Source organism: Miscanthus floridulus, chromosome 10 (genome assembly GCF_019320115.1).
Source record: "Miscanthus floridulus cultivar M001 chromosome 10, ASM1932011v1, whole genome shotgun sequence".
Classification (NCBI taxonomy): Eukaryota; Viridiplantae; Streptophyta; class Magnoliopsida; order Poales; family Poaceae; genus Miscanthus; species Miscanthus floridulus.
This window is the reverse complement of record NC_089589.1, coordinates 9,637,377-9,653,350: the sequence shown is the minus strand read 5'-3', so window position 1 is coordinate 9,653,350 and position 15,974 is coordinate 9,637,377. Positions and strand designations below refer to the sequence as shown.

Genomic DNA, 15,974 nt, shown 5'->3' with positions numbered 1-15,974 from the left:
ATCCACCCCTGCTCGATCACGGTTAATTTTTGACGAGCTTTTGTTATTTCTCAATTAATTAAACTATCGCTGAGACGCTGACCAAACTCTATCGACGGTGACAAGGGTCAGTCATTAACAATACTAACGATCTCTGTACAGCCATTCTATATTCTATTTGCAGATGAGACAACAAGTGCAACACCACAGCGCCGCATCATCCACCATCCGTGCCAGTAAAATCCACACCATCTCTGCATCCATTCGTCGTCGCTCCCGCAAATTAAAATTCCTCAGCTGTCTGCTCCAGCCTCCAGCCATTCCTGACGTCGTAACCCGTGACGGAATCGCTTTGGCGTACGCGGGGTCACCACACCAAAAAACCAAGCCAGGCCACCAAACCATTGCAATCTCCTCCTCCATTCGCCCTCCCTCCTCGCTCGCTCCTGGCGTAGTACGTTCTTGCGTGCGTTGACTTGGCGGCTCTTCTCCTCTCCTGCTTCTCTTCTGTGAAGACGACTGAAGAGCGGCCGGCCAATGGAGGAGGAGAGCGTCACGTCGCCATTGCTGCAGGAGGAGGAGAAGGTGTACCACGAGGGATGCCCGGGCTGTGCCAACGACCGGAGGAAGGAGCTCCAGGAGGGCCTCCCGTACAAGGAGTTCTTGTATGTCTGGATCGTCTGCCTCGCGACTTGTAAGGAGTTTCTCTGTCCTCCCGGTCCCTGCATGCCCTTGTGTATGAGCTCTTGGTGTTGTATGAAAGGGCCGCTTGGTTGACATCTAAAATTTGTCATGCTAAAGATTTGGCAAGCCAAAAGTTGGGTAAAAACATTGCCATAGATTTGGCAAGCCAAATGTGAGAGCTTCACAAGTTTTGATAGCAAACTAAATACTATCCAAAATCATGGCTCGCCAAATCCATGGTAAATTTTGGAAGCTAACCAATCAGCCCCAAAGCTTCTGCTTTTAGGCACCCACAACTGTCTAATTTGGTTATTTGGGGTGATCAGATATTCAGTTGTAGTACCAACAGCATAGTCCACACCGGTAGTACCAGTGCAGTACTAGCTAAAAAGGCCCCTGCTTACATAAGTCAGGGGTACTTTCCTGTACATGCACAATGACATGTAGACTCATTTGTCAACATGTGGACTCATTTGTCAGGGTGTGTTTAGGTAGCCTCCTGAAAATGCTGACATTGAAAGAGTTTTATGGATACTAAGAATTATTTGGTTTTATGAATGATTCTTAGTTGTGGAAAATTATGCACAAACTCTCTACAATCTACTTAAACACCAAAATATCAATATTCATTCACTATAGAAAATATCTTAGGACACACCCCAACTCATTTCAGAGGACAGAAAAAAAATGTTGCCTTTGGTAATGCATAGGGACGCACAAGCAACATCTGCATCTATAAAAGGATTTTCAGAGGCAAAGGACTAAAGAGGATTGCCTCATCCGCCTCTGAAAATATCCTAGACCATTATATTAACTAACCCTATCCCTTTAAAGAGTTTTATGGATAACTGAAAGGTGCACTGAAAGCTGCTAGAATTAGCCTTAGTGGATAAAAATAGTATTAATAAATATAGCCATAAGCACATATTGATCTAGAAGCATTATTGGGAACCCTGTATTTTATAATTCTTAACATGCACCTCATTATATTCTTTTCGCACACATATATATAATTGCATATTTAATACTTCATATTTCCCCTGCCTATAATTTGTCAGCTTTACCGGTGTCATCATTATTCCCCTTCTTGTACTTCATGGTACGTATTTCATCATGTCCTCTTACCCTAATAACTAAAGATATTTTTCTGGTTACTCTACAGTAATTGCTAACTAATATTATATAGCACTTGATCCGTAAAGATTATTTGATCCATTCGTGTTTTATCATACATATATACATGCACATGTACGTGCACATATTTGAAACATTTTTGGCTAACAAGTTTATCACTTACTAGATTAGAGACTTGCATGTTGCAAAAAGAACAGAAGACATTGGATTCTATGCTGGATTTGTGGGTTAGTCCGCATAATTGTTGTTTCTCATTTGAGATATTCTAGTATAAATGGTGTTTTGAACTTTTTTTATGGATATTTTCAGGTGCTTCATTTATGCTTGGTAGATGCTTGACTTCAACTGTGTGGGGAATAGCAGCAGATCGATTTGGGAGGAAGCCAGTTGCCATACTTGGCGTTGTCTCTGTGTTAGTAAAAGGAATTGCTTCTAAAACTATTGATTAAAGTGTTATTTTATTTATTCCCATTTTATTTTATTTTTCCTTTTTATACTGTGTTCCCCTAACTTAATTCTTGTTAATATTCAGGGTCGTATTCAATACTTTATTTGGGCTTAGTACTAGTTATTGGATGGCAATAGCTACAAGATTTCTCCTTGGTGCTTTAAATGGTTTGCTTGGGCCAATTAAGGTGCTGTGAATTGGGGTTTTGTTTCATGTGAGATGTATTGCACAACTAATATACTTATACTAATGTGTAATTTCACAGGCTTATTCTATCGAAGTTTGCAGGCCTGAACATGAAGCATTGGGAATATCACTTGTAAACAAAAGACTACACTGATGAAATCTCAACTTTTCTTGTTCTATTTATATATTTTTTATTCTAAAGTTCACTCCTTGTAACTCTAGGTCGGCACAGCTTGCACTACCCCAGCCAACTTTTTCCGTGACGGCCAGAACCGTCAGGAAAAATAGTGTAAACCGTCGGGGATTGTTTTCCGTGACGGCAACCGTCAGGAATTGGCCGTCAGGGATTGACTGTCAGGGAAGGTGAAGTTTCCCTGACGGAAACCCGTCAGGGATGTTTCCTGACGGCTGGGCCCGTCAGGGGAAGGTCTCTCGCGACGGTTCATGGGCATACCGTCAGGAAATGTTTCCTGTCGGGTACTAAACCGTCAGGGAAGGTTTAAACTTTCCGTGACGGTTGTCTAACCGTCAGGAATTTCTCAAACTTTCTCTGTCACCCATCAAACCGTCAGGGAAACCTTTTTCCCTTCCTCTCGGTTACCTACCGTCAGGAAAGGTTTTGTCTACTCCTGACGGTATAGCTTTGACAGGAATTCATTTTTCCCAAAATACAGCTTATTAGAGCCATTAAAAATACTTTCAACAGCAACTAATTGCAGCAATATTACAAAGTCATTGAACCATTCATTTACATTACATTCCATGGTCTTCCAATATCATTCAAGTATTCACACGAACACTCAATCCAAAGCTGCATTGCACTTACTGCCTCCTACTTGGCCATCTAGTTAGGTACAGCTAGCATAATTTGAAGTACAGGATCAGCCACATGTTCAAATGGCAGTTTCATAACAGGAACCTATGAAGGCGATATATAGCTCCCAACCAAAATAGGCATCTAGCATCTATTACTTTAAGATGACATGCCATGACCCTTGAGGAGGCAATCTGCTAGTAGGTAGCTGCTATCTCACAACCAACATACCTCTGTTGCACAACATGTCCTTCAAACAGCATGCTGGTTGTTGCCTTGACCCTTGAGAAGGCAATCTGCTAGTAGCTAGTTGCTCTCTCAACCAAAAAATGCAGCTTTGGTGGCAATGTGCTGCTGTTTCTTCGCAAGCCTGCATGCTCTGAGTAGGCATTATGCAGCTGCTACTTCACAACTAGCACCCATGCTTTGAATAGCAACAAAATCCACTTTTGTTGCCCTTCTAACTTGCTGGTTGTTGCCAAAACCTGTAGTCTGATGAACAAAAGACTACGGCTCCAAAAAAATACTTCCTGCCATCACACAAATCAATGGCCATCGCTATTGTCTAGGTTGGCTGACGCATGAGAGGATCCATCTATAGCCCCTCCCTACATTCAAAATGAAAAAATTGGACCGTTCATGAGAATATGTAGACCAGATAAATTGTGGAAATGATTAACTTTGAAAGGAACATATCTATATGTGGACCAACATCAGGCACTATGAAAAGATGAAAGATGCTAAATGTTGCGGCTGCTGGTTCATGTTATTTGGAATGGCCAAGCAATACATCAATTTCAGTAAGATAATAATTATTCTTCATATTGATCAATATCAGCCCCAGCCCCCAAGTTAGTGCAATGTCCATCAGCCCCAACCCCCAAGTGAGTGATAAGTGTAATGATCAGACTTGAGTAGCAGTAGTTCAGATATTACGTGCATGGCTGCTAGTAGACAATGTGATAACTTAATATGCATCAACACTTAAGATTTAATCTCACCATCTCATTTTCTTCTTCCTGCAGTAGTTGAGGTGGTATCTCTATCTGTACTTTGCTAACAATGAGCTGCAAGTGAAGAATTATTAGTATTGCAATCTGACCTTCAATTCCATTGCAGAGATAGTGTACCAGAATAGAATTGTACCTCAAGTAGACGAGCATTACGCTTCACATCTCGAGTCAATGCAGCATTTTGTTGAGCCAAGGCCATGTTTTGTTGAGTTAACTGACCAACGGTTGCAACTGAATGCTCATATCTTGCAAACAGATTCTGAAAAGCCCTTGAGGTTGTTGGCCTTGTCCCACTTGCCTTAGCAACATCAATTATCATAGCCTTCTTCACAGCACCATCTCCTATTGCAAGACGACCATGGGCCAAGCCACCACCAATCTTGTATGCAATATGACCATCAAAGGGTTGCTCTTGCCAGTTATCTGGGTATTTTTCTTGTAATGCCTCATTGTAGGCATCCTAAAAACAACACAAGTAGTTAGCCAGGAATTAAGAATGGAAAAGCACATAAGTATATAGAAATTCTGCTACATACAACAAGTTTCTTTGTCTGCTGAGGAATTGGCCCAGCATTCCCATTGGCATCACAATTTTTAACACCAGATCTCATGCAGCAGAAAGCATTTGTTACTGTGCCTTTCGTAGGTCCATACTTTGCTCCCTTCAAGGCATAAAAAGAAGTGATCAATGTTTTTTTGAGCATGAAATGGCAGGTGCTCTGCCTTTGCATTAAGTAGAGGTGAAAAGAACAGGTACAGATAAGTTTAAATGCTGGTTATACTTTCTAGCTATGTTCAAATGGGAGTGATCAATGTTAATGCCTAATAAATAATCAAAGTCATTCAGAAAGAAATTGCTTGTGATAAAGTAGATTACCAGAAATTGTTGAGTCTCAACTAATGGCCTAGAACCACCCCTATTTTGAGCGCCATCAGGATTTTTTTTCCGAGAATCTTGCCCAAGCTTCCTTTTCTTCAAGTATTCAGCAGAGCACCAATACTTGCAAAGGGACTCCCAGCATTCATCAGTGAACCAATCAGGCTTGCACTGCATGTACTCTTCAAAAGTAAGTAACTTAGAAGATGCAAATGCATCAGTCTTTGGGCTTTTAATGATCTCCCGATAGTAGTACTTGACAGCATCTGGACGAGCTTGGTACATCATATTCTTGCATTGATTGTGTGCATATTTCTCAAATACACGGTCTGCTTCGTCTTCAAGTTCTTCAGGAACTGAATATATGCTCTGCACAAGAAACAACCATCAAGCATACTGCAGTGGACAGAACCTAATTCTTGTGCAACATGAAAGAAGTGCAATGGCAAAACTTAATTCTCACCCAAAACTCTTGTTTCACACGGTCAGCTGGTGTTTGACCATCATTCCTTACAATGTGCGAATAGTGGGACCATTTGCTTGCATGATATTTGAACTCACAACCATCTCTAGTAGTCCCTTTGATGATTGGGGGATATTCTTTCTTTAAAATCACTCCAAGGATGGGGCCTTTCTTCATTTTATCATCAATTGAGTAGTTAGCGTAGCGGAATTGGCTGCGTCAATCAGAAAAGTGAATCAAGGCAAAAAATGGATTAGCAAGTTCTAACAGTAGCATTGTCCACACTAGGGAGAAAAAAATAGTGGTCACATACTTGTCACCCTCAGGTATTAAGGCTATCTGACCATTGCGAGGCTTATGCGGTTTATTGCGGCCCCTTATCCTCTTTGCTTCGGGGGGCTGACTGTCCACGTCATTTGTGACGTCACTTGACCGTGGTCGCCTATCCGTCCGATGATTGAACGACTGCATCTCCTGCCACAAAAAAATGTTACAAAAAGAAGTACAAGCTGTAGAAAAACAAAAACTGCATACATAAGATACATAGCAACACAAATAAGATGCACATAAAGAAACTAAAACCGTCACATTCTCATACAAGATACATAGCATCACACATATAAGAAACATAGCAGGTACATGAGTCCAGATTTGGATAGAAATAGAAATTAAACAACAAGATACATGAGTCCAAATTTTAGATAGAAATAAGACTTAAACATTAGTACAATAATTTCAGAAATACAACAATCATTTTTAGAAATCCTCTTCTTCGTAGCAGTCTTCATCATAGGATTCAGCATCATCTTCGTCGCCTTCTTCATCACTTTCTAATATCTCTTCCTGCTCTGGAGCAACAGTTTGCTTCTCTAGCTGTTCCAATTCTTTTGGATCAGTTATTTCATCTGAGGCTAATGTGTCAATCAATTCAATGTCACCTAGATCGATCACAAATGTGCCTTCCAATCCATCCTCTTGGAAAAATGAGATGTCATTTGTTGGCCCTTCAGTTTCAATGGAATCATTGTTGATGTCGATTGGAGGCAAACGATCTCTTGGTGCCACATGGTACACTACCCACCAGTCTTTTAAACTAGGGTCGTCACTAGCATATGATAGATAATAAACCTGTGTAACTTGACTTGCCAACACAAACGGTTCAAAATTTTGAAGCCTAGAGCTATGCTTCACTTCCACCAGACCAAGATTTTCAGTTCGCTTAACACCCCTAGAAGTCGGATCAAACCAGCGGCAATAAAATAAAACTAGATCAAGTTGTTCCCTGCCTTCCCATGAAATTTTAATGATGTCTTCAATAACACCAAAGTACTCAAGAGCATTTCCATTGTCATCAGTACACGTCACACAAACACCACTATTGGTTGTAGCCAATCCTGCCCGCTTACTCTCATACTTCTCAGACCGAAACCTATATCCATTCACATCATAGCAACCATAGGAGGACACCCTTTTGCGAAACCCATATGAAATTTGACGCAACACATTGTGAACACTTGATCTGATTGCACACTGCAAACAGTTGCATTTCATTTATTAGTGTTTATTACGATTTAAATAGGAAAAAAAAACTTGCTAAAATTGAGTTGTGACATTACTATGTTTTTGAACCAATCAAAGAAATTGGGGCCTCTATTTCTACCACGTGTGCCTTTCCAACCATTTAATCTTAAGTTACTAATATCCCGTGCACTTGGCTGTGAGCGACCCTTCCATTGTTCATTATCAAATTCTCTACAAGGACATATTTGACATTGTTACAGTACAAGTATCAATCAAAAAATAACTTTGAACCATATAAGTAGAAGGCATACTTGAAGAAATCATCCATTTCAGGGATGTTAGTTAATATGTATAGGGCTGCTGCCTTTGACTGTTCTATTGTGAGGTCACGAAAACCCAGTGAGATGAAGCATCTACCAATGTGTTCAAACAGTTCAATGCCACAATCCCTTACAGAAGTTGAGCCAGCATCATCATATCTAGGTGTTTTATTTCGAACAGAATGTACATTAGATCTAAAATACAGAGAGAGAAAGTTTGTGGCCTCTTCAACAAGATAAGCCTCAACAATGGAGCCCTCAACTCGAGCCTTATTTCGGACTTTGTTTTTAATGCCCAGAATATACCTACATGTTAAATTCCATTTAGTAAATCCAATAGGTACCATACTAAATAGATGAAAGGGAAAGTTTTTGGTTCACCTCTCAAATGGATACATCCATCGATATTGGACAGGGCCTCCTAATAATGCCTCATCAGCAAGATGAATTATTAAGTGTTGCATTGGATTGAAGAAACCTGGGGGGAATATTTTCTCTAGTTTGCAAATAAGCACTGCTATGTTCTCTTTCAATGATAATATTGAATCTTTGCTGATTTGTTTAGCACACAACTGCCTATAAAAATAACTCAACTCTGCCAAAGAAGTCCAAATACCTTCAGGTAGAAACCCTCGAAATGCAACAGGCAGTACACGCTCAATAAAGATATGAAAGTCATGACTTTTCAAACCAAAAATCTTCTTTTGCAGCAGATTAACCCCACGCCTAATATTAGCAGCATACCCATCTGGAAACTTGAGTTCTTGGAACCAATTTAGAATTTTGATCTTATCATCCTTATCTATACAGTATGGGGCCCTTGGTCTCTGCCACTTCCCATTCCTTTTATACAAATGAAGAGATGGACGGTCACAAAGCAGCTCTATGTCTTGTCTAGCTTTCACATTATCTTTAGTCTTATCTTTAATATCAAAACATGTGTTCCAAATAGCTTCAGCCACATTTTTTTCATTATGCATCACATCTATATTGTGACGAAGCAGTAATTTAGTAAAGTAAGGAAGCTGCCAAAGGCCACTTATATATTTCCAGTTGTGTTGTTTTCCATATTTGTCTGTATCATCGACCAGTCTGTATAGCTGATCCTTAACCTCCACTCCGGTTAAACTCCTAGGGGGTCCTTCATGTACTACCTTGCCCTTGCGAAACGCATTTGCTTCGTTTCGAAAGGGATGATCTATAGGAAGAAACCGCCTATGGCAGTCAAACCATGTAGCCTTAAGGCCTTTCTTTAATCGATATGCATTGCCCTCACACATGCATTGTGGACATGCAAAAATCCCATGGGTGCTCCATCCAGCAAACATGCCATATGCTGGAAAATCATGTATTGACCATAAGTATGATGCTCTCATAGTAAAGTGTCGCTTCACCGAAGCATCATATGTTTTTACCCTAGCCCATAAATTTAGCAATTCATCTATCATAGGTTGTAGCAATACACTTAGTTTGTTTCCAGGATGTTCTGGTCCAGGGATGACCATAGCAAGGAATATGTACTCAGGCTTCATGCAAACACCAGGAGGAAGATTATAGGGAACCCAAAAAACTGGCCAACAAGAGTAAGAAGCTGCATTCAATTTATATGGTGTGAATCCATCAGTTGCAAACCCAAGTCTTACGTTCCTAGCATCTTCTGCAAAATCTGGGAAATCATCATCAAATTGCTTCCATGCCTTGCCATGGCATGGATGCAACATTTTTGTAGACCTTGCGACATGATCTTCTTTGTGTGAACGCATTAGTTTTGCTGTGCCCTCATGTGCATATAATCTTTGTAACCTATCTGTAATAGGCAGGTAGCGCAACACTTTACGTGGAACCTTGTTTGATCCATCCTTATAGCGGGAGGTACCACATATGTCACACGTATCCTTATTCTTGTTATCTTTGTAGTATAGCATACAATTTTTTTCACAAACATCAATTTTATGGTATTGCATGCCAAGGCCCTCTAGCAGTTTTTTGGAACGATAGAAATCTTGGGGGATCTTAGAATTAGGGGGAAGGAGTTCATGCACAAGGCCCACATAATTATCATAACATGCTACTGACAGATTGTACTGTGATTTAATGGCCAATAGACGAGCAACAGTAGAGAGCCTAGAGTGCAAGGTTTGGTCATGTACTCGCTCATCTGCACTAACAGCCATTCTATAGAAAGCTTCAGCAAAACCAGTTGGTGTTTCCTCATCTAATGGTGGGTGCCCACCAGCTAAGTCAACAAGCATATCATCCATTCGATCCGTCTCACCAAATCCCTCAGGCTGTACCTCTAAACCAATCACATGTTCATGGTTTTCCCGCCTCTCTCCATGTGATGTCCAAGTTTGGTAATTTTCTTTGTACCCATTGTGGCACAAATGCAACTCTATCTTAGGCCTTTTATGCCTGAAATAATTCCGACACATGGCACAAGGGCACTTAATTGTATCAGACTCAACTAATTCAGGGATTGAGTAGGCACGATCCAAAAACTCATTTGTTTTCTCAACCCATTCATTCGTTGGCCTACCACGCTTCCAACCACTATACATCCAGCCACGATCTGCCATATCTTATCTGCAAACTTATGAGAAGTTTAGAACTACTAACCAGCTGCAAATCAAATTCTGTGCATACAATTCTGGAAGCAGTTGTGGAATGGCAACAAGAACAACCAATGAGATCAGCAGTCAGACACCTGTTAAACATCGAATGAAAATATCAGTCATTGCTAAACAAGAAATGTACAAAAAAAGTCAGTTTTTTAAATACTAATACAGTGCAGAATCAACAACATGATTTAACCCATTTTAAGAGATGGCTATAGAGAATGACAATGGAATTAAGGAGCGAAGAACTAACCAACCATTTCAAGCAAACCAGAGATATAATAAATAGAGCAAAATCCGGTCACAAGTCATATCACAACCACAATACAAAGGACGGAATCAATCAGATTAAATGACAATACAATTCTATTACCGTGCCAGTAAGAAAGTAGCAGACATGAACATAGGATAGTATACTGAAACGAAAACTACACTCCAAATGTTTTAACAATGCCAAAAAATTCAGATAAGTTATAGTACTATTGAGATTAAGGTTCATTGAAAGAAACGCTTACCACTAAATGGTAACTCCCAGTGTAGCCAGAAGCGAAATGGCAACAGCAATAGCCTCGAGTCAACTTACCTGTTACAAATTTACAACTTATGTATGTCCGACAAAACCAAAGAAGAAATACTGTATAGCATGAATCGATAAAAATCTGAGAGGATGAACTAACCAACTAGATCTTCACTGGACAATCACTAGCAGAAATTCCAGGTCGTCAATAGGTGCTTAAGAAAATGTCTCTCAGGCCATGATTCACCTCTCCCACTTCTGTACATGCACAGCACAATTTGCTTCAGGCCTAAAAAGAAAAGGAAGAAATCTCCACAAGCAGTTGGGGTGATAACAGAACTATCGTGAGTACCTGGAATCACAGAGCAAGGGGATGAACTTGGATTGTTGATGCAACTTATACCAGATCTGTGAGATTGAAGGCAGCCACCTTTTCCACCGTACACATACAAGCAAGAACGAATTTGCTTTAGTAAAAAAAAGGAAAATTCCATCGAACACATACAAGCAACAACAGAATTGGTGGTACCTCGTACCTGGCTTCTGGACGTCGTGGGGAACGGCGTCGGGGCTAGGGTATAGGGGCGGGGGCGACGAGTCCGGTGGCTGACAGCATGGCGGCGGGTGGCCGACGGCCGGCGGCCGGCGGCGCTAGGGTTTCTAGGCGCCGGGGCTAGGGAATAGGAGAAGCAGCGACTGTTCTGGTGGCTGAGGACGGCCGACGGCGGGCGGGCGGTGGCGGGCTGCCGGCGGCGGCGGCGGCGATGCTGGGCGCTGGGTGGGGAGAGGCAGGCGGCGTCGCTCGATGCGGCAGGCTGGATGCGGCGCGAGCAGGCTGGCGGAAAGGAACCCGAGGAAAATAGATTGGGGATGGAGCCGGTCACGCGGGGCTGTTGGCGCGGACTGGACGCGCGCATCGGAATTTTTTGTCAGAATCCCGCGCGCTCGATCTGCTCCTCTCTCTGTTCTGTGGGCCAACAGCTGCGGTAGCCCGCGAAAATCATCTGTATGGGCTGGCGACGAGCACCCGTGACGGCAGGAGAAACCTTCCCGGACGGTATACAGGTCACGTGGGGGATGGTTTTGTGCCTCTGATGGGAGACGTGCAGCCGAGGGGAGTGGGCTGGGCCGACGGGAGAAAATGTGTCTCCGGTAGTGTTGGGGTATAGGTCTGATCATTGGGCCTGCTCTAGGAGGCTACCTTGCACTGGTACCGTAGACATCCAATAATTTTAGGCTGTCAACTGGAAATGCATTATGATCTAATTATATTATGACAGCCTGCAGAAAAATTTCCAAACCTATTTTCACCTGACTCATTCTTCGGGAGGTATTCTTTCTTCAGTGAAGATTTTATTATATTGTGTAACATACTTGATTTTTAGAATACTTACATTCAATAGAAACTTGACAGGTTCCCGTATTTTCTGCCATGCTTATGCACCTCACTCTTTGCTACTGTTGTTCTTGTGAGCTGCATATGGATGCCGGTACGTGAGATTGCATTAGTTAGAAATATTAGCTTTGGAATTAGAAATATACTTAACGAAGGCTGTTTGCTGACCTTAGTGTACCTTACTGATCAATCTACAACTTATACATGAAGTTACAAAACAAACTTATCTATTGTAGTTGCAAATGATTTCATCTGATTACATCCATGATCAATCACAATACAACGATCTATCAAGATTAAATAGAAAAAAATCTCAACTATCTTAATAGACAGTATGCCTCCTTTAACTTTCATAAAAGGTCCTAACAATTTGAATTAGCCCCCTTGCAAAATAAGTAAGGATGAGAGTGTCTAGAAATTTCCTTCCCTAGACCTCACATTGTGTAGAAGATATCAGCACAGGCTGCACCCCGCTTCTTCTAATGAAATGTAAACTGAAGTAAAGCCTGAACAATGAGGGGAAAATCACGTTTTAACATATTTCATTTGTACGATGTTGACCTTTTGTCCCTCAAATTTATTCTTCCTCATTCTATAGTAAATTATCTTGGATGTATTTTAGGAGACATTACACAAGCACAGAGTTCACCAGAATGAAAATAAAAATGTTGAAGCTTTGGAGGCCCACCAGAGTGACTACAAAGAGAATGCTGAACAAATTGCAAGTTTGGACGACAAGAAGAGTTTATTCAAGAATTGGCCCTTCATGTCATCCTTAATTACATATTGTGTATTTTCCTTTCATGATATGGCTTATTCAGAGGTACTATTCTCGATCTCAGTTTCTTATTGTTTTCGAGTACTGAAATGTGATGGCTAATTATGCATTCACCAAAAACATGTGCTAAATGTACAATATAATTAGTAGGCACACGTAAATATGTCTAGACTAACATGACACAGATAGAGATGGACTTAGTATAACAAAATATAATGTGTTCTTAATAGTGTAATTATCTTTGGATGGTTACAATTACTGTGGTGCCTGTAGTTAACTTTGGATGATTCTGCAATTAATTGAACTCTTGAACCATTTTACGTATTGTGAGACATAGTACTTGATGTTTTCAGCACTGATTTTTAAGTGGAACAATGTTTATTAATTGCAGCTATAAGAAACGAGTTATCTAGATGTTAGTGTAACACTATTTTTATTTTTTAGCCTATAGAATATATGTCCTAATAAATCCTAATATGCAATCTGTACATGTCATGACGCAAGACCTTATCTCAAAAAACTTGTAGCCACAAGAAAATTTGACTTGTGGTGTCCAATGATAAATCTACTACATTAATACTACAACACATGTAATAAGCAAACCTTAGATTTTGTCAGTAGTTAGATTATTGATATCATTTGAAGTCAACTTCAGGTGTTCTCTTTATGGACTGAAAGTGATAAGAAGTATGGTGGCCTCAGTTTATCATCTGAGGCTGTAGGTCAAGTTCTTTCAATTACAGGTAACATTTCTTTTAGTACTTTCACCAGCCTTGCTAGTGTAATGTATGTACTTTTTTTTTATCTCGTGTAATGTATGTACTTACCATTCTGTCAAACTTAGGTTGCTAGGAAATAAAAGACCTCAACATTGTTGGCCTACCCCGCCAGGCCAGGCCCAGCCCCGAGGCCCTTGCTAGACACGGCCTGGGCAGCAGTGACCGTAACCCCCCCCCAAAAAAAAAATCAGGCAGGCCCAAAACATTTATTCCATTTTAGTAATATTATTAACACTAAAAAATAACAAGCAGCCCGAGCCCAAACCACAACTCCAGCCCAACAGAGCCCGTGGGACAGAGTATTCGAGCCTTCCCTGAGTCTAGCTATCGTTTTTTCCCTATGTCATTTACACCTTACTCTTTTCTATGTATTTTATACGTGTATCAGTACTGACACATGGCAGTATTTTGGCCCTTGCATTTCCAGGTGTCAGTCTTCTTATATACCAACTCTCTGTATATCCTCACACTAATAAAATTCTTGGACCTATCAAGACTTCTCGAGTTGCAGCTGTGAGTTAAAACTGCTAGTGTTCAACTGCAGATATGCTCTGTCTCTTCTGGCTGCATGTCTTATGCTGTGCCTGATCTTGCAGATTCTGTGCATACTTGTTCTCTTTGGATATCCCTTTATGACATATCTGTCAGGAACTGGACTATCGATCATCTTGAATATTGCATCGATCTTGAAAATTAATCTTGCTGTGAGTATTTTTCTTTTCTCCATCACCTTGACAGATTCCAAATAACTTGGAGAGCACTTAGGATCTGTATATATAATTCATGTTTATATTTTTCATCCATGATATGTTGTATCAGGCTACCATCATTTCGAGCAGTTTCATCCTTCAAAATAATGCTGTGGTATGTATGTCCCATAAGTTAAGATGAATTCAACACCAATCTATAAAAATGACTGGTGCAATATGTAGCTGATTGATGAACGCCCAATTATTTACAGCCTCAAGACCAAAGAGGAGCTGCAAATGGACTGTCAGTGACAGTAATGTCCCTATTCAAGGCAATCGCCCCTGCAGTTGCAGGCACTGTGTGAGTATACTTAGTTACTAACCACTTTTGTGAGAATAAACTTTGGGTTTTTAGCACCAAATCCCTACTTCTATGTTGACTCCTAAAGCCATTGCGCCAAACCCCTTCTTTGGCATTTTGGGTCCTCATGACTTGTTAATTACCTACAAATGCAGGTTTTCTTGGACACAAGCACGGCAGCATGCTTTCTTCTTCCCAGGTCAGTTTTTTTTTAAGTGCTAGAGGTAATGCAATATTTTACTGTGGTGTAAACTTTCGCCTTATTCCTCCATATACACAGGTGATCAGATGGTGTTCTTTCTTCTCAATGTCATCGAGTTTCTTGGACTTATCCTCACATTCAAACCCTTCATGGCCTCACCAGAGTCCAGAGCAGTATGATCGGGACTAGTCTTTTTTTCTTCTGTATTTTTAGTTACAGGAACATTGAATCATTCAGATCGATTATGATGTATATGATTTGACGATTACCAATTAGACAAATGCTAGTTGGTGCTCGCTAAACTGGGATGTCATGTCATTTTTTTTAGAGGAATGTCATGTCATTATTATGTCTACCAGTTGAGCTATTAGCATGGGATCCATTACGTGGCCATGGCCATCAGCCCATCAACATACATAGAGACATTAACATAGTGGGCTGTAGAGTCGGTAGGTATCAGCAATTCGGCCCACGCCGGAGACGCAGGCAGCTGGGCTACTAACGGGCCTTCTTCGCTCGAATTTTCTTTTCGCAGTTTCCAGTCAAACGCAGGAAAGAAAGTTGTGTGTTTCTCAAATAAAAAAAAATAAAGAAAGTTCTGTCAAAGGAGAGGAAAAATGGTATATGCATCCTTGTAACTGTTACTGTCTGTCTCAATTAATTAATCATCAATGAGTATATATATACTCCGTCGTCCTGCTAATTCTATCGTAAATAAGTGACGTTTTTGACTTTCAGATATTTGACCGTTTGTCTTATTTAAAAAAAATGTGTAAATTATAAAATAAATAAATCATTATTAAAGTACTAGCTATCTCTAATAATAAAACAAGTCATAACAAAAGAGATATTATTTATATAAAATTTTTGAATAAGACGAACGATCAAATAAGATCAAATAAGATGTCTGAAAAATAAAAAAGCTCACTTATTTTTGGATGGAGGGAGCATGTATCACATATAACATATTTGTAGCAAGTGACGTGACGTGACAATGCCCCGCTGTCGATCGAGAATACGTATGTGGCTAACAATACAACCCTCTTGATTTCTGCGTGATAGGAATGGCAAGTTACTACTGAATACTATGTATGCGTACGTGTCTGATCAGGCTAAATAGACAGAAACTCTGCTTCTGGTGTCAAATATAATGGTCATATATATATATGCTTCTTGTCTTATGTGAAATGGTGTCTTG

General features: G+C 40.4%; 3 protein-coding genes across 3 annotated transcripts; 2 read left to right on the top strand and 1 right to left on the bottom strand.

Annotated features, from left to right (window-relative positions):
• Nucleotides 1–433: 433 nt before the first annotated feature.
• Nucleotides 434–2,633, top strand: LOC136486196 (protein ZINC INDUCED FACILITATOR-LIKE 1-like). Its single transcript, XM_066483047.1, has 6 exons — nt 434–673; nt 1,722–1,762; nt 1,964–2,024; nt 2,107–2,209; nt 2,330–2,432; nt 2,511–2,633. Exons 1-6 carry the CDS (start codon nt 517–519, stop codon nt 2,583–2,585), a joined length of 540 nt encoding a protein of 179 aa, XP_066339144.1. The 5' UTR covers nt 434–516; the 3' UTR covers nt 2,586–2,633.
• Nucleotides 2,634–6,354: 3,721 nt separating this feature from the next.
• Nucleotides 6,355–10,115, bottom strand: LOC136486194 (uncharacterized). Its single transcript, XM_066483044.1, has 5 exons — nt 9,749–10,115; nt 7,821–7,870; nt 7,431–7,634; nt 7,215–7,350; nt 6,355–7,128 (listed from the first exon to the last, which is right to left on the bottom strand). The coding sequence occupies exons 1-5, from the start codon at nt 10,013–10,015 to the stop codon at nt 6,355–6,357; spliced, it is 1,431 nt and encodes a 476-aa protein (XP_066339141.1). The 5' UTR covers nt 10,016–10,115.
• A 1,620-nt stretch (nt 10,116–11,735) lies between these two features.
• Nucleotides 11,736–15,005, top strand: LOC136486195 (protein ZINC INDUCED FACILITATOR-LIKE 1-like). Its single transcript, XM_066483045.1, has 11 exons — nt 11,736–11,781; nt 11,852–11,901; nt 11,986–12,061; nt 12,590–12,790; nt 13,401–13,488; nt 13,952–14,037; nt 14,121–14,228; nt 14,344–14,388; nt 14,486–14,574; nt 14,730–14,773; nt 14,855–15,005. Exons 3-11 carry the CDS (start codon nt 12,056–12,058, stop codon nt 14,953–14,955), a joined length of 768 nt encoding a protein of 255 aa, XP_066339142.1. The 5' UTR covers nt 11,736–11,781; nt 11,852–11,901; nt 11,986–12,055; the 3' UTR covers nt 14,956–15,005.
• The last annotated feature ends 969 nt before the right edge of the window (nt 15,006–15,974 follow it).